The 18,094-nt window shown below is 37.4% G+C and overlaps 2 protein-coding genes and 1 pseudogene across 3 annotated transcripts; 2 read left to right on the top strand and 1 right to left on the bottom strand.

Annotated features, from left to right (window-relative positions):
- The first annotated feature begins 507 nt into the window (after positions 1 to 507).
- LOC144642084 (uncharacterized) lies at positions 508 to 1,759 on the top strand. The gene is made up of 4 exons (XM_078501081.1): positions 508 to 596; positions 754 to 849; positions 990 to 1,047; positions 1,162 to 1,759. The coding sequence occupies exons 2-4, from the start codon at positions 784 to 786 to the stop codon at positions 1,509 to 1,511; spliced, it is 474 nt and encodes a 157-aa protein (XP_078357207.1). The 5' UTR covers positions 508 to 596; positions 754 to 783; the 3' UTR covers positions 1,512 to 1,759.
- A 3,405-nt stretch (positions 1,760 to 5,164) lies between these two features.
- On the top strand, positions 5,165 to 6,593 carry LOC144642085 (uncharacterized). Its single transcript, XM_078501082.1, has 4 exons — positions 5,165 to 5,252; positions 5,413 to 5,508; positions 5,812 to 5,872; positions 6,012 to 6,593. The coding sequence occupies exons 2-4, from the start codon at positions 5,443 to 5,445 to the stop codon at positions 6,359 to 6,361; spliced, it is 477 nt and encodes a 158-aa protein (XP_078357208.1). The 5' UTR covers positions 5,165 to 5,252; positions 5,413 to 5,442; the 3' UTR covers positions 6,362 to 6,593.
- A 9,054-nt stretch (positions 6,594 to 15,647) lies between these two features.
- On the bottom strand, positions 15,648 to 17,492 carry LOC144641544 (microfibril-associated glycoprotein 4-like; annotated as a pseudogene). The gene is made up of 3 exons (XR_013568569.1): positions 16,948 to 17,492; positions 16,267 to 16,644; positions 15,648 to 16,003 (listed from the first exon to the last, which is right to left on the bottom strand). The product of XR_013568569.1 is annotated as a microfibril-associated glycoprotein 4-like (transcript).
- Positions 17,493 to 18,094: the final 602 nt, after the last annotated feature.

Here is an 18,094-nt window from a genome sequence, read left to right on the forward strand (position 1 = left end):
CAAAGAGGAAAAAAAGCTAGAAATAATTGTAGAAACGAGCGCCCATCGAGCCCCATACCCAACTTCAAAACGTACTCAAAAGATTCTAATTATTTAAATGTCTAAAGGTTGAAATAGAAGCATTTTTTTTGTTTAGCCTACACGATATCATGGTCTTCTGTGTAGCATGAAAGCAGTATCACTATCTCCCAATTGTCTGTCTCGATTTTTATATTGGGCTGTGGCAAGGCAGCTATACCCAACGTTTGCAAGAGCTTTATGTAGAACATTGCTTAGTAAAAAAACAAATTTTACAACTGTTTGCCTGACCACAGAATGCCGCTATGAAAACGTCTCAGTAGGAAAACAAACAATTCCTTACACCCGACCCCTGCTGCGATAAATCTGTCTGTTAGTTAGCAACAGAGAAATGATGAAAAAATGCCCGAAAATTACCTGATTAGAATGAGTAAACACATCGATTTAATAAGAAATGATTGGTCACGTGAAGTTATACGAGCCAATAAGATTGCTGAGAAACAAGAGCTTCTTCACTTATCTTTCTACACCCTTGCAAGCAAGCCATAACATTCAAGCCTGGAAATTGAATTGAAAAGGTGCAGTCTTCCCTTCAATCCTAAGCTAAAATTACCTAATGCCTTTCAGATAAAATCAACGTCAACAAACAAACAAACAAACGCTTAAGCTGTATAGCAGATTCAATTTTCGATAATGATTTCGTTTATAAATTATTTCAATATTCTGTTTACCCAGGTGTTCCTGTTGTGAGTGACGGTGCAAATCATGTTGCGACAAGCTGTTTTCCTCTTCTCTCTTCTCTTTGTGGTGACACAAGCAAAAAAATCTGCGGTAAATATCAACCAGTATTATTCTTTTTTCTTTCGACTGCAAAACGAAATATTCTGTGCATGTATGTATAGATTGAAAAAAGGAAAACAGGTAGCGAAGAAATCAATATAATACGTACGATATTTACGTTTTCTTCGTAGATCGTGGGACAGCTGAAGGGGACTTTGAGCGCAAGCCAAGTATTTTCGCCCGATACAGGTAGCTCTTTATACGCATTTATTTTAACGCATTTCTAAACCTTGATAAAATCCTAACTACTTATTGTATTGTATTGTTCTGCGACCAAGAATAATGATGTTTTTGTCTTGGCAGAATTAATCCAATTTGGTGAAGACGGAAATCTGAAAGGATTTACACATGAAAATGGCCGACTGATAGTACCAAAGAGTGGGTCATATTATATCTACGCCCAAGTGTTTTTTGAGTCGTATCCCGATGGACCGACCTTTCATAACCGCGTGGCTCTCGCCGTAAACGGTAATGCAGTCAGCTTGATGCAGACGGGGCTTGGGGAAGGACGTGCGGACTACGGCAGCCTGTTCACTGGTGCAATAAAGTATCTGGAGAAGGGCGACTACATCAGCTTGAAGACGGTGTATTCCAGTAGGCTGTGGGTGTCAAATCATCACACCTTCTTTGGAGCTTATCGAATCAGTAAATAGGGGTAGTGCAGGAGAACACTAAGTGTGAAGCTACTGAGTGTTGAATAGAAGGTTTCCTTATACGTAGTAAATCTTCAAGCCGATCTAGTCTCTGGCTTGACTGAGAAAAAAACAAGGTGAAGGGAAGTGATATTATAAAAGTAAAATATCCTAAAAATTGACATAAGTCTGATAAAGGAAGGATTTAATCTGTGACACATTTTGACATTTATTTTGGTGAAAATAAAATGGGTATATAATGTCCAAAATCACGTCGTCATGCATGTTGTCATTTTCTCTTTCGCCTCAAACTGGACTTACAAAATTTCTCAACAGTTTGATATTGGAACTTTAAACTAACGACCATCCAGGATTCGTGTGGACGGTCACGAATTTTGCTTCGGACAAAACTTCAGTCAATTTGCTGTCCTGAGAAAAAAAATTGACATCTGACTTCGTCCTTAATGCGACCAGAGACCACCTTTTGAGGTCCCAAACTTTTATTTTCTTTATATATTTACCCGTTAGTATGACCACTCAAAATACCTAATAAAATAGATGACAAACGCAAACAAATAGTGGACCAATATTGTTTAGTTAAAATGCTTTATTTATGTCCGCTTTTGAATTATACCTCTGATAAGATCAAATAAAGAGGATTCGTTTATAATTTGAACCTTCCATCATTAATGCCACAACATTTTTCTGGCCTGCCCGTTGTCGTTTTAACCGGGTTCCGCTGTATTACATTTGTTCACCAATAAAAAGCAATTCGTAGTCACCATGTAGTGCGGCATCACTTGACATGTAAAAGGCTCTCGCATTAAAAATGCATTTTTTCTTTAGCTGTGCCTGTTGCCATTGCCTTCCGCATCGTAATCAGACAGAAAGGGAAAACCATCGTACAAGATCACGTTCTTTTTTTGTTGTTAAGTAAGAACGATGTCACCAAGAATACCTTTATATGGAGTCGAAAGTTATCGCTAAGCAAAATTCTATTTTTACACACTTGTTTGTAAGTAACAATTACTACTTGTGTGTAATAAGAAGTATAATTAGTGTCTGTGTACAGGAAAATATTATTATTGCTGAATGTTCGTTAACAGATTTAAGAAAATTTCTGGACGGGCTGCGCCTGTGTTTCAACTTTTGCTGCAGATCTATTCCATTGAAAATGCTTTAGAATTTTTCACGTCGCCGTATAACTTCAAAAGTTGGTGCCCTAAGGAATAACTCATCGTCAGTGTAAGGTGGCTATTTAGAGTCGTAACCGCTTTGAGGCAAACCGAGGCACTTGCGTCAGTCATTTTTCTCGGGAGAGGGGTAAAGTAAATACATAGGAAGTGAATTTAACCATGAACATTGTCTCATCATAATTTTTTTCTGGCTACGGGCCTGCCATTAAAAACTGTTCGTGACGTAAAGTAAAACGTTCCGACTAAAACTTGAATTTCCATTTAAAAAACGCCCAAGAACCGTATTCACTCAGTAGCAAGTATCAATTTTATCATCATCTTTGGATATCGATTGCTAATTTCAAGTTATTCGAAGTAAAAAATTAAAGAAATAAGCGACGTTCTTCACTTATGCAACTTTTAACTTTGCAATCAAATGTTATTTATTTTTATTTAGTTTTTTGTTTTAATTTTCTTATTATTGTAATTTATTTATATTTGAAACTATAATCATTTTTTCTGCCTATCTGCGTTGTACCTCTTTCCTTTGCTGAGCTCAGATAATTACTGACAAAATCGAGACATCAGACAAAAGTCAACAAGTTTGTGTCTTCTATCCTTACCCCAGTTTGCTCCGTCTTGATCTCTTATTATTTATTTCTTTGTCATTTCGTCTCTTATATGATACATTATACACGGATATATAAAATATACAGCGTAAAATATATATATCGAAATGGAAGAAGGCACGTTGTCCCTTTACGTCCCAAGCTTGATCTAATGATGAACATTTTTTTGGCGAATAGAACAAAGTAAGCTGAGCGTTGTGTAACTGACGTTCTCCTTGTGTCTGTTGTGGATTCGAAACATTGCGAAAACAGCTGTTTTGCATTTTTTCGTTTTTTCATTTGTTAAAATTATTCAGTACTTGTTAATTTCATATATGGTTTCCATAAGATAAACGATAATGTTCTTTAGCGAAGGGAGTTGATGTTCAAGAGAGGTGATATATTAAAAGCCATTGTCGCTTTCATCGTCTGTTAATTCGAACAAACATTCCTGTTGAAAATTTAAAAGCCAAATGGAACTGAGTTGTTTATTTACTTGTTCTGTTCACACAAAACAACTAAAATGGCCTCCGCTCTCAATGTTCCCCTCGGATTCGACTCGGAGAACATTGAGGGTCTCGGCGAAACAAAACTCTCCGTTTTCCTTGGGGCCTGTCATTTAGTGCTTACAATTTATTTTTGAGTTAGGTTTTTCTCCTTACTTATTGTGATTTATTCATAGTTGAATTTATTATGTTTACTGCCCATCACCTCCCTTGTACCTCTTTCCTTTGCTGAGCTCAAGTAATAACTGACAACAGACAGAAGTCAAAACGTTTGTCTATTCCACCATTACTCCAGTTTGGTACCTTTAATTTTTAATTGTTTCGTTCTCTGAAATTTTGTCTCTAGTATTACGTTATGCCCGAATATATAAAATACACCTATTTCAATTAACGTTGTCAGATCAAAGCTTAAAGTTTACAAGACCGAACGGTGGTCTGGGTATTCACTTGAATTTTGCATATTGGCCTAGAGGAAATGTACAAGTTTATATTTTTTCCATGAAGAATTTGGTTTTCCTCGCAGGAGACCTTTTTCTGTTGCTTTACTTTCACTGTCGCATGTCTTTGAGTTTTGAAAATTTTTCTAGAATTCAGTGTGGCTAAAAGTACCTTGTTTCCAAATGTCTGAAGAGAAAGAGAACGAGCAAATTCGCGTTTGTCATGTCGTTATATCTCATTAGTATTCAGCACGAGCAGTAGCTCTCTTCTACCCATACTACCTTTTGGACTTGTCTTTAAGCTTTAATTTGACAACGTTAATTGAAATAGCTGTATACAGTGTAAACTATAAATCGGAATGAAAGACGTTTGTTTTCCGTTTACGTCCTAAGCTCGATCTTTTGCTGATCTTTTTAGTAGATGAACTGAACTGATTGATACAAAGAGGAAAAAAAGCTAGAAATAATTGTAGAAACGAGCGCCCATCGAGCCCCATACCCAACTTCAAAACGTACTCAAAAGATTCTAATTATTTAAATGTCTAAAGGTTGAAATAGAAGCATTTTTTGTTTAGTTCTACACGCTTTCATGGTCTTCTGTGTAGCATGAAAGCAGTATCACTATCTCCTTATTGTTTGTCTCGATTTTTATATTGGGCTGTGGCAAGGCAGCTATACCCAGCGTTTGCAAGAGCTTTATGTAGAACATTGCTTAGTAATAAAACAAATTTTACAACTGTCTGCCTGACCACAGAATGCCGCTATGAAAACGTCTCAGTAGGAAAACAAACAATTCCTTACACCCGACCCCTGCTGCGATAAATCTGTCTGTTAGTTAGCAACAGAGAAATAATGAAAAAATGCCCGAAAATTACCTGATTAGAATGAGTAAACACATCGATTTAATAAGAAATGATTGGTCACGTGAAGTTATACGAGCCAATAAGATTGCTGAGAAACAAGAGCTTCTTCACTTATCTTTCTACACCCTTGCAAGCAAGCCATAACATTCAAGCCTGGAAATTGAATTGAAAAGGTGCAGTCTTCCCTTCAATCCTAAGCTAAAATTACCTAATGCCTTTCAGATAAAATCAACGTAACAAACAAACAAACAAACAAACGCTTAAGCTGTATAGCAGATTCAATTTTCGATAATGATTTCGTTTATTAATTATTTCAATATTCTCTTTACTCAGGTGTTCCTTTTGTGAGTGACGGTTCAAATCATGTTGCGACGAGCTGTTTTCCTCTTCTTTCTTCTCATTGTGGTGACACAAGCAAAAAAATCTGCGGTAAATATCAACCAGGCTTATTCATTTATTCTTTCCAAAAAGGTGACAGCAGTATGGATTTCGAAACGTGATTATATTTTTAATAGATATTTCTCTTTGTAAATATTACCTTATTCGCTTTCGATACCTTTCAACCCAAAAAGGTTTATCTTCATTTAATAAGGATGGGTCCTTTACAGTTCGTTATTCAAGTGGGGAATATAATGACTGCAAAACGAAATATCCTATGCATGTTTAGATTAAAAACGAGCATGTAGCAAAGGAATCAGAATAATACGCACGTTATTTACCTTTTCTTCACAGATCGTGGGACAACTGACAGGGACCTTGAGCGTCGCCGTAAAATTTCCGCAAACAAATCTAGGTAGCTCTTTTACACATTTATTTAAACTCTTTCTTATCCAGGAAGCTGTTCGAATCCTTGATTACATTGTAACTACATTGTAGAGCAAACTGTTTAGATTATTGTTCTGTTATCAACAATAATGTTTATGCTTTGACAGAAATACCCCAATTTCGGGTAGACGGAAATTTGAAAGGTTTCACACATGAAAAAGGCCGACTGATAGTACCAAAGAGCGGGTATTATTATATCTACGCCCAAGTGTTTTTTGAGACGTATCCCGATGGACCGACCTTTCATAACCGTGTGGCCCTCGCTATAAACGGGGTTGGAGTCAACCTGATGCAGACGGGACTCGGGGAAGGCCGTGCAGACTACGGAAGCATCTCTACTAGTGCAATAAAGTATCTGGAGAAGGGCGACTACATCAGCTTGATGACCGTGTATCCATCCGCACTGTGGGTGTCAAATAGACACACCTTCTTTGGAGCTTATAGAATCAGTAAATAAGGGAAATATCAGTAAATAACGCTAGTGCGAAGCAACTGAGTGTTTAACACAAGGTTTCTTTGTAGGCAGTCAGTGCTTAAGCAAATCTAGTTTTGATCAAAAGAAACAAGGTGAAGGGAAGTGATATTGTAAAGGTATAATATTACTACAGCATGCTAAAAAATGACGCAAGTATTATAAACGACGGATTCAATTCATTTGTTGTGACACATTTTGAGGTTAAGTGAAAATAAAATGGGTATAAAATGTTCAAAATCGTGTCGTTGTGTTGTCATTTTCTCAATCGTGTCACGTGTTTACAAAATCTGTTAACAGTTAGATACATATTGCAACTTTGTCTCACCATCCCGGTTTCACAACCGCTTCGCCGAAACGGTCCTTTTATTGGTTCGGACTAAGCCTTGGTCAGTTTTTGATTTCAAAACCCCTTTAATACAAGCACCTCGTTTTTTGCAGCCAACGACCATCTTTTGAGGTGCCAAACCTTTTTTTTTATATATTTACCCGTTAGTACGACCACTTAAAATGCTTGATAAGATGGATGACAAACGCAAATAAAAATTGGGATGATACTATTCTTTAAAAAAAAATGCATTAGTTTTAGCTGCGTTTGAATTATTCCTGTGATAAGGTCAAATAAAGAGAATTAGTACTAACATCATAATTTGAACATGTCCCGTTAATGCCACTATATTTTTATGGCCTATCTGTTGTCGTTTTCACAGGGTTCTGCTGTATTACATTTGTTCACCGAAAACAAAGCAAAACTTTTTTGTATTCCGTAGTTAAAATTCGTAGTCGGTGTGTAGTGCGGTATCACTGAACATGTAAAAAGCGGTCGCAATAAAAAGACATTTTTCCTTTAGCTGTGCGAGTTGCCATTGCCTTCCGCATAGTAATCAGACAGAAAAAGAAACAATTGTACTACTCACGTTATTTTTTCGGTGTTAAGAGCAATGGCACCAAGAATACCTTGATGAAGGTTGATTTTTTTATATTGTTTTTATATTGTAAGCAGTCGAAGATGCCGCTAAGAAAAATTCCATTTGTAGACAATTGCTTGTAAGGAACGATTACCACTGGTGTGTAATAAGAAGTAGCATAATTAGTGCCTGAGTACCGAAAAATATTGTTATTGGTAAATATTTATAAATGAAATGAAGAACATTTCTGCACGGCCTGCGTCTGTGTTTAATTTTTTTCCCGCAGATCCAATCCGTCGTAAAAGTAGAATTTTCCACTTCCACCAACTTCAAAAGTTGGTGCTCTAAAAAATAACTCACCGTCAATGTAAGGTGGATATTTAAAACTGTTCGCGACGTTGGGTGGATTTAAATAAACGTTCAGACTAAACTGTGAATCCTACTTTAATTAAAAATATTCGTTAATGAAATAAAGAAAATTTTTGGACGGCCTGCGTGTGTACTGTGTTTCAAGTTTTTAGCAAATCTAATCCGTCAAAAAGGGTTTAGAATTTCTCTTGTCGGTGTAATTTCAAAAGTCGGGGCTCTAAGAAACAACTCATTGTCAATGACATTTGGATATTAAAAACTCTCCGTGACGTTGGGCGGATTTAAGTTAAAGTCCCGGCTAAAAAGTGAACCTCTTTACACTTAGTAGAAAATATCAATTTTATCACCATCTAAGGATATCGATTGCTAACGTCAAGTTGTACGAAGTAACAAATTAATGAAATAAACGTTACTCACTTATCTGGCTTCCAACTTTGCAATCAAATCATTTTATTTATTTTTGTTGTTTCTAAGGAATGATTGCTACTGATGTGTAATAATTTAAACTGATATTTTGTGACAAAGATTGATACCATCCGGAGACAAATTGATGCTGATATCACAAATTTAACGGTCCCCGTGGCGTCTATTACTGTTGATAGTACTGCTATGGTAATTCCAACGTTATCTGCCTTCAAGACTCTGTCTGACAAAGATGTTAAATCACTAATCCAGAACTCGGCGTTGAAGACCTGTCCACTTGATCCCATGCCCTCCCGCTTGGTCAGCAAATGTGACGCTCTACTTCCGGTCATCACTACAATCGTAAATAAATCATTAGAAGCTGGACACTTTCCTGAGAGTTGGAAGGAAGCGCTAGTTTGCCCAATACTCAAGAAACCTGGTCTCGATATTATATTTAAGAACTTCAGACCAGTTAGCAATTTGGCTTTCCTATCGAAGCTTACGGAGAAGGCAGTCTTTCACCAGATACATGATCATATGGTTAATATGGGCTTATACCCGATTGCGCAATCGGCTTTCAGGGAGAACCACAGCACTGAAACTGCACTCCTGAAAGTCAACGAGTGCTCCATTCGGAGAGTGTAGTGTTTGAAATGCATGTAGCAACTAAGATTGACACCTCTATAAAGCCAACGCGGTTACCGTTAAGACCATAAATAAATGCAACACAACATTGTCCTCCCTTGGACACGACGATAAGCATCACGTTTTTACATATCACATTGCATTACTGTTGTTGACAATAAAATTTACATCGTCATTTATTTCGAAATGTAGTGATTTCAGTTTAATTTTCGTTATAATCACAATATGCGAAGTTTTCGCTTATTTCCCTCCTCCGGCCATTTGACCGGTTATAAACTCATGCTGACTACAGACCGTCCGAAAATCCAAAAGCAAACAATGTCACTTACAAGAAATCACAATGAAAATGGAAAAGATGGACAATACAATAACTATTTCTGTGCAGTTGAATAACGATAGTTCACAAACCTCTCAAAGTAGACTTGGAAATTTTCGGCCCTTAAATCCTTCCAACTGACGAAACTAAACCTATATAACCGTTCGTTAGTTCACAGTGAAGCCACAGTTTCCACGTTAAAAAACAAAAAACCACGGTAAATGTCGTAAATGTTTTGCTTTTTTTTTAACAGAAGGAATCAGCAGTGAAAGTATTGTTTTTTTTTTCACTGCGAAGATTTCACACGGCACTCGTACTCTTGTTATAATGTCTCACGGTCTGAAAAGTTTCTTCTTAGGAAATATCCCGCTCTCCGCAAAATTTCCCTTCATGGAAGGAAATACTTCAGAAATGTTCAATTTGCGTGACGGATTGTTGGTGTCGGGAAAAGGTCATGTTGCTTTAGATTAAATTACTCGTGGTATTAAAATTTAGAAACTTTCGCTTTCATGCTTGACAAATCAAAGAAACTTTACTTGCCAACTCGAAGTTTTTGACATGTATTTGCTGTTTCCTTTAGAGGCAAAAGACAAGAAATCATTGCGATTTATACCTGGAAACGCGAGGATTTTAATCTTGCATATAATTACATACGATCTTTTGAAAGTAGCCCGAGGATTTTGTGACACTCCCCGGGGGGGGTACTCGAAAAAGTTTTGTACGGGGAGGCTCCGCCCGGAGATCCAACCCCTTACCCTTTTATATACCATTTTGATAGAAAAGGTACCCCTTTTGTATACCTTTTATTGCAAAAAGGCACCCCTTTCATATACCTACACGACATCACATTAACCTAAAACGGGAAGTTTTCTTGTCATTTTAAGTAGCGCTTAATAAATTAAGACGATACCGCCAAATGTTGAGTCTGCTCGAAATATTTAATGTAAAGGCCTTTTAAAATATCATTATGGCAGATTTCCCTACCCTTTCATATACCTAAATTTGTGAAATCCCTACCCTTTTATATACCTGGAGCCTGAAAAAGGTACCCCTTTCGGGCGGAGCCTTCCCGTATAGGCCATTATAGGGAGTACCCCCCCCCCCCCCCCGGGTGACACTCCGGCTGCAACGCAAGCTATTTGAAAGCCGATCTTTTGAAATGAATGGCACGCTTGGTTCTACTTTAGTGAGCATTAGTCCACACCTAGTGTTATCCCGGTAGCACTTCCACCTCACCCACAACTACCGCATAAGTGTAGTTCAAACACTACACTAAAAACGACATCCTCCTAAACATGAATAAGTAGCATGTAACTCTACTAGAGCTATTAGATCTTAGCGCTGCTTTTGACACAGTTGACCACAATATCTTGCTGACGGCACTTAACAAGCGGAGACTTGGAGGCAGGGCGTTTGAGTGGTTCCGATCGTATCTATCAGGACGCTGTCAGCAGATATCGGTTCGTGGGTGTCAGTCTGAGAGTTTCAATTTGAACTGCGGTGTTCCTCAAGGTTCCTGTCTTGGGCCGCTCTTGTTTACCATCTATACAAGCTCGCTACTAAGATGTCATTCAAAATTATCTTCCATCTGTTCATTGCTAAGCAGATGACACCTAACTTTACATTTCCTTTAGCCCTGCAGATGAAACGGGTCACTCAGATGCTATTGCTGCTATCGAGCTTGGTATTCAGGTCATCAGGAATTGGATGCATGATAATAAACTACTACTGAATGAGGCTAAGACTGAGTTTCTTCTGATTGGCACAAATTTAAAACAGCAGCTTGCCAAAGTAAACATCTCGCACGTTACAGTCGGTAAAGCAAATATAGCTCCACAATCTCCTGTTAAGAATCTTGGAGTCTGGCTTGACTCAAACTTATCTATGGTTGATCATATTACGAAGACCAGTTCCGCAGCGTTCTATTATCTCTACAACATTGGAAGAATTAGAAGGTTCTTATCCAAAGAATGCACAGAAACACTGATACATGCTTTTATATCAAGCCAGCTTGACTATTGTAACAGTCTCTTATTTGGAGTTCCCGAATGCCATCTTTGTAAATTACAGAGAGTTCAGAATGCAGCCGCGCGATTGATTTTCCAGGAGAGTAGATATTGCCACATCACACCTCTGCTCAAGTCATTGCACTGGCTGCCTGTTAAATATCGTATAGTTTCAGTTTAAAATTTTGATGATTACTTTTAAAGCCATACATGGTCTTGCTCTTGCCTACATAAATGAACTTATCTCCGTTAGAGAAACTGCTGGAAGACATTACCTGCGTTCCAACAATGGTTTACGCCTTAATTATAGCCCATGTAAATCGCTCGCTACCCTTGGGGATCGCTCTGTTCATGTGGCCGCCCCTAAATTATGGAACGATCTTCCAAGTGAAATAAGAAACATAACATCAGTGCAAAGCTTCAAGAAAGCTCTTTAATTGTACATTTCTTTTTATGCCAAACCTTTTTTAGCTTGTGAATTGTAAATTTTAATTTTTTAGCTTTTTTTATTTTTTAATTATATTGTAATGCGCAATTGAAAATTTTTAAATTGATAATTGCGCAATATAAGTTGATTATTTATCATTATTATTATTATTATTATTATTATTATTATTATTATTATTATTATTATTATTATTATTAAGTGGTATAATTAGTGCCTTGGTACTAAAGAATATTTAAAAAAGGTAATTATTTGTAAATGAAATTAAGAAAATTTCTCCACAGTCTGCGTCTCTATTTCAACTTTTTCCGCAGATCCAATCCGTCAAAAAGCTATAGAATTGTTTCACGCAAGCTAAAATTCACGTCGGTACAATTTCTAGTGTTGGTGCTCTAAGCAACAACTCATCATCAGTGAAAGGTGGATATTAAAAACGGGCTGAAAACGTGAATCCCATCTAGAAGAACCGAGAAACGTATATCCCTTCAGTAGGAATTATCAAATTATCATCATCTAAGAATTTTAAGAAAATTTGGTAGATACTCGTAAATAAAGTTTAGAAATTTCTGGACTTCGTGCGTCTGTCCGTGGCGTTGGGCGGATTTAAGTGAAACGTTCCGAACAAAACGCGAATCACATTTAAAAAGGCCCAGAGAGAACCGTATTCACTCAGTAGGAAATATCAATTTTATCACCATTTAGTAAATAAACCCCTTCAGGCGGCTAATATATATGAGGATAATGCCCGAGGATGAAAGATTGTCGAAAAATGAACAGTTGGCCGAGAAGCGAAGCTTCGAGGGCAACTGTGAAATTTTGAGGACAATCTTTCAGCCAAGGGCATTATCCTCCAATATACCAGCAAGCCAGAGAGGGGTTTATTTATTTTATAACCCTCCGATTAATTTCTACAACGCGCTTTATCGCCAGTAAATTTATAGGAAAAACCTACGCAATAAAACCGGCGTAACTGTGGATGAAACAAATGTAAGTTAATTGGTTTACGTGATCTTTTTTAACTCTGTGATTTCATTAAAAGTTAGAATTGAATAAGGTGACTTAATTCGTTTGTTTTGTGCTTGCCCACAAAATCGGGCGGCGTATATCAAATCGGACGGGGTATATTCGCTGATACCACGTGATGCTTTTTGTCCAATGAGCGCGTGCAAAAGTTAATGGGTGGGTTATAATTAAGGATATCGATTGTTAATTTTAAGTTATTCGAAGTAACAAATCAATTAAATAAACGACGTTTTTCACCTTTCTGGCTTTTAATTTTGCAATCAAATCATTTTATTTATTTTTTAGTTAGTTTCTTTTTGTTAGTTTTATTTATTGTCATTTATTCATAATTGAATCTATAATCACGTTTTCTGTTTGTCTGCGTTGTACCTCTTCTTTTGCTGACCTTAAATAATTACTGACAAATTACAGCAGTCAACAAGTTTGTCTATTCCATCTCTACTCAAGTCTGCTCTGATTTGATTTCTATTTGGTTCTTTCCTGGTCATTTTGTCTCTAATGTTACGTTATGCATAAATATATAAAATATTCAGTGTAAATAAATAAGTTACGTTTTTCCTTCACGTCCTAAGCTCGACCTTTTACTTATCTCTTTAGTTGATGAACTAAGTTGCTTTTTTGCGACTAGAACATTTGCTGAGCTTTGTGTAACTGATGTTCGCCTTTTGTGTCTGTCGTGGGTTCGAAACATTGCGAAAACGGCTGCCCTGCATTTTTCAAAATTATTCAGTACACGTAAATTTCATATGATCATGTATATCCGCAGTACAAATGTATGAATTTCATATGATCATTTCTATTAGCTAAACAATTATGTTAAATAGCGAAGGAGTTGATGTTCAAGAGACGTAATATATTGAAGGCCATTGTCGCTGTCATCGACTGTCGATTCGAACTTATATTCCTGCTGGAAATTTCGAAAGCCGAATGGAACTGAATTTCTCGTTCTGTTCGCACAAAACAACTGAGATGGTCTCGGTTTTGACTATTAAAGCTTATTCTTACTGGTAGTCCATCTCGGAGATATTGCTGAGCAAAATTCCATTTTCAGACGCTCGTTTGTAAGGAACGATTTCAGTCTACTAAAGTGTAATTAGGACTACTATAATAAGTGTCTGGGCACCGATGAATATAGAGTTCTGGATGGCTTGCGTCAGTGTTTCTACTTTTTCCGCGGATCCAATCCGTCAAAAAAAAGCTATAGATTTTTTTTAGCAAGCTGAATGGAACTGAATTTCTTGTTCTGTTCACACAAAACAACTGAGATGGTCTCGGTTTTGACTATTAAAGCATTACCTTACTGGTTGTAAATTGCGCCTTAAATATGCGATGCAGAAGGAATGTTAACTTATTTTCTGTCTTGTTCTGCTTTTGTTTTCGATTTTATGACAATTTTGTGGCTTGTCAAAGTTAAACATTCTAAAGGACCTTTCGTGTCATCGTTTAAGTGCGGAGTTAGATTTAGACAAGAAAAGACAAACCAACAAGGAGAGCTTTGAAAGAAAGGCCCGGTACCAAAGTGTACCCTCTACAAAAACAAATGGGCGGCTTTATTTTTTGGAACGGCAGAAAGTTGTGGACGTTGAAAGTGCTAACGTTGGAACCACGTGGCTTCTTCAAAAAAAGTAAACCTAAGGAAGAGATAGCATCGAACGTGAAAGCAGTCAATTTTCAGTAAGACCTTCTAATTTTGTGGACTTGAATAACTGTTGAATCCACAAACAAATAAGAGATGTACACAGTGTAAGTTTCGTAATGAAATGAAATGTTAGATGGTAAAATTTATTGTCTGCATGAACAGCCATTTTGTACACGTTGTTGTTGTGTTGCTTTATGAATATGCAGATTAAGAAACATTTTACACATGGGTTTAACATCGTTTCCAAACACGTGTGGTTTTCAACTCGTTTTTTATTGGGTTTCTAAAGTCATCCACCTGACTAGAATGGGGCGTTCTGGTAGGCTAATAACAATATTAATAATTAATATATGGCTTGAGAAGGTAGGTTCTTGAACCTCGATTAATAGCATACTGCTCGAACCCACGGTGGCCCGCCATGACATTTACATTTATTTTGCCTCGCAATCATCCTGCTCAATAAACGAATAAAAGACAAGCTTATGAAATGGCTATCATACGAGTATGTCCGTAGCCACGTGTTTCATGGGTAAAGAATATTTTAAGAAACAACATCGAAGATACCAGTACATTTACCTTTGCTTGTGTCGCCACAGTCAGAAGAGCGAAGAACAAAACAGCATGATTTGAACCAGTACACACACAAAAGCAGGATCAAAGTGAAAGAAAAATAATTGAATAAAATCATTTTGAATCTGTAATAGTGATTTGTGACGGATACGATAAGATAAACTTTATTTAGTAAAGTAGGTTAGATAAAATGGCAGCAAATGCTGATATGGACCTGCTATGCTTACAATAATTGACAGAACGGAAGAGAATTTAAAAATTAAAAAGGTCAAAGGAATTGTAACCGTCACCAGCACTGAGGGATTACGTGCCCTCCCATTTAAGGCCCTTTCACTTATTTTGACAGGAAGTTTCTACACTGCACACATGGTAAGTGCTTTAAAAACTAAGTTTGCCAGGCGCAATGCTATCTCATGTAATTCCTCAGTGCTTGTTGACGAAGAGAATTCCAATCAAACTTCAACTCACAGGTAAGTCTCTTTAATGTTTTGAATTTCCTTCATTTGATGGAGCTGCTAAACACCTCCAGCCTGATGGCACATTTGATTTTCAACGGCCCTCTAGCTAGGCGGAGGCGCATTATCGGGCTTCACCCTTTGCAGTAAATACTGATGACACCATAAGTCACAAAGTTACTTTAATGAACAACAAATGCGCAAAGGAAAGATCTATGCCAGCGTATTGGAAATCAGACAAATTCTGAAAGAGTTATGCTGCTGAAAATTGTTGAAAGTATCTTGTAAAACTCAATGGATAGTTTGGCTTACAAACAAATCATTCATCTAGGAACGAACTTTGTGTCCCTCTTCAAAACGGTCATTTTCCGAACAAGAAAATGGGCGAACTAGAACGATACTTGGGACTGGAAAGAAACGAGAGAGGAGAAAGGGAGAGGAAAACAAATTATAGAAATAGCAACATAATAAATAAATAAAGGCAAAAGTTATTTTTTCAGTTATTTTAATCACCCAGTCAATGTGATTCTTTAACAAACTTTCATTTGTATTGCTCAGCAAACAAGCAAAGACAGAAAGTTCTTAAAAGTGCACTGTTTTGATTTTCATCTCAGCTCTCTTGGCGGAGTAATTCCATCCTTTCCAGTGGTACCAGTTGACACCATCAGCAGTTGACGAGTGTGCGCCATGATGATAGACACCGTTCAGGTTGGAGTGATGACAGGCAGTGAACCACCAACCTCCTTTATACTTCACAGCACAGGCTACTGCTCCAGCTGTCATTATCCTGATCTTTGGTTGAAAAGGGGTGACCACGTGCATAAGAAAGAGAATCACCAGCAGTTCCTGAAAACAAAACACGACAATGTGACCTCAAATGAAGGAAGAACTGAAAAATGCATACAGTCAAAGACGCTTCACAAAAAGATTGTTTAATAGCTTTGTTGATTCATAGCCGCGAATTTATTGCCTCACATTTCCAGGGCATGACTATTTCTTCTCAATATTCAATTTTTTTTAATTTTTTTGATTGGTTACTGAACCAAGTGTTGACGAGAAGAATAAGACTGCTGACAGACAAAGATAAAAATATATAATGTAAAATTTACCTGAGTAAGATCCAAGGCTCAGCTGGTACTTAGTCCTCTCGCTCGTAACTGCAAACATGTCGTACTCGGCGTAAGCGGTTTTGCCTGCAGTGTCTTCCAGATCTACTCGAAGCCTGTTCTTTGCTCTTGTCAGGCGGTGTATCTTGTCCAGTCCCAGCCAAAACTCGCCATTCAGGTTACCGAAGCCACGTTTGTAGTCGGCCCAGCCGCGGTAGAAATTAACGGAGCCGTCCAGTCTCTTCTGGAACACTGTCCACCCCCCACCGGCTGTTGTTTGATCACAGAACACATCAAAGGCACCTGAACCATCAGGGTCGATTGTATAAACACCGCTGATTCTTTGACCGGATTTGTACTGCTCAGCACAGTTCTTCTTGACTGTTGAGGAAAAAATAACGGTTTTCATCATCGTAGTGTCAGACCTAGCTACAATCATAGCCTTATTTCTAAGACCGAAGTTTGTTTCAGTTTTACCACTCCAACAGCAGAAATGTTTTTTGGCGAGTGACCTTACAGGTGGACTTTGTCAGAAAAAATTTTTGCAATTTACTTCTTGCGTTCTGATCATGATAACAGAATTGCTCAAAAACGAATCACTTACTTTTGAGATTCGTAGTAAAAATGTCCTACAGGAAAATAATCGGAACACAGATTTAGACGCACAAACAGAACTGTTGTTACCTTTCACAGATGTCTTGTTCCCTTTCAGGATGTTGATGTCATCTTGTACTTGAGTGAGTTGTTTCTTCATTTCTTGAAGGATAGTTTCAATCTTCTTGTTTGGCCCAGCATAGAAGCTGTTGTACACGTTGTTACAACGCTTTGTGGCTGTAGAACTGACTGGGGTGCTATTATAGCTATTTCCTGGCTTAGCTAAAGTTTGACTCATCACAAACAACGCCAAGAACAGCAAACTGCAACGAAAACCCGAGGAAACACAAGGCATTGTGCGATTTTGATCAAAGCCCAACTTCACCGTAGTTAACTGTATCACGGACTGGTGAAAAAGCTGATGTGACTCATCTTTAGTAGAACAAGGTGTTTGCGTCACTGAGTCCAGTGCAAGACGTTTTTTCATGTTTCCTGAGTGTCGGACTTGTTACACGTACTCTTTTGTGCAATATTGACAGATCCATAAAAATGATGACAGCCTCATCAAGAAACAGTTTTGAAAACAAGAGAAAGTGTTTTTACTTTTTAGTGACACCATATTCAAGCTTAAAAAAATCTTCAGATCCTCATTAGTGGATTTTATTGCCATTAAAATGCTTGTGCATGCTTCATTTGCGTAGCGAAACCATCAAACTAAAGCTTTTTTGTCAGCCTTTATCATCTTAAATAAATGACTTGCTCTACTCAAATGTTGCCGGGCTTTTCTTCATTAAATGAGACAACCTGGGCAAGGACGTTTCTCACACAAAATATTTCCTACAAAAGATAAACATGGTAAATGACGGATTCCACTCGTCTAACAAAAAAAAATGTCTATCCTCGATTTTAAGGAGACAAAGCCGCTTTTGAAAAAAAAATCCTGAAAATTCCTCACTCTGTAGCTTCCTAATGTCAGGATTTATTTTGTTTTATTATGGACTCTGTTTTATGTCGATTTATTTTACACGATTTTAACTATCCCGTTAACTTACATCAATCGCCGTGTTTAACAGTATTTTAAGAACTGTGTTTGATGTCCTTGACTGTGAACACCTATTATTTTACATCGTAGCGTAGCTACACCGGGGCCACGTATCTTCCGGCAAAAAAAAATTGTCGTTGTACTAACAATTTAAGAATTAAATTCTCTGCCAACTATTCAATGCAGCCAATCGTT

The sequence above is a fragment of the Oculina patagonica genome, chromosome 2, assembly GCF_052425735.1.
Source record: "Oculina patagonica isolate OP01 chromosome 2, crgOcupat, whole genome shotgun sequence".
NCBI classification, from domain to species: Eukaryota; Metazoa; Cnidaria; class Anthozoa; order Scleractinia; family Oculinidae; genus Oculina; species Oculina patagonica.

Excerpts from the sequence above, each read along its gene's own strand:
- LOC144642084 (XM_078501081.1), top strand. The coding sequence starts at position 784 with ATGTTGCGACAAGCTGTTTTCCTCTTCTCTCTTCTCTTTGTGGTGACA. Across the intron at positions 850-989 it reads CACAAGCAAAAAAATCTGCG|ATCGTGGGACAGCTGAAGGG; the intron begins GTAAATATCAAC and ends TTTTCTTCGTAG. Across the intron at positions 1,048-1,161 it reads AGTATTTTCGCCCGATACAG|AATTAATCCAATTTGGTGAA; the intron begins GTAGCTCTTTAT and ends TTGTCTTGGCAG.
- LOC144642085 (XM_078501082.1), top strand. The coding sequence starts at position 5,443 with ATGTTGCGACGAGCTGTTTTCCTCTTCTTTCTTCTCATTGTGGTGACA. Across the intron at positions 5,509-5,811 it reads CACAAGCAAAAAAATCTGCG|ATCGTGGGACAACTGACAGG; the intron begins GTAAATATCAAC and ends TTTTCTTCACAG. Across the intron at positions 5,873-6,011 it reads ATTTCCGCAAACAAATCTAG|AAATACCCCAATTTCGGGTA; the intron begins GTAGCTCTTTTA and ends ATGCTTTGACAG.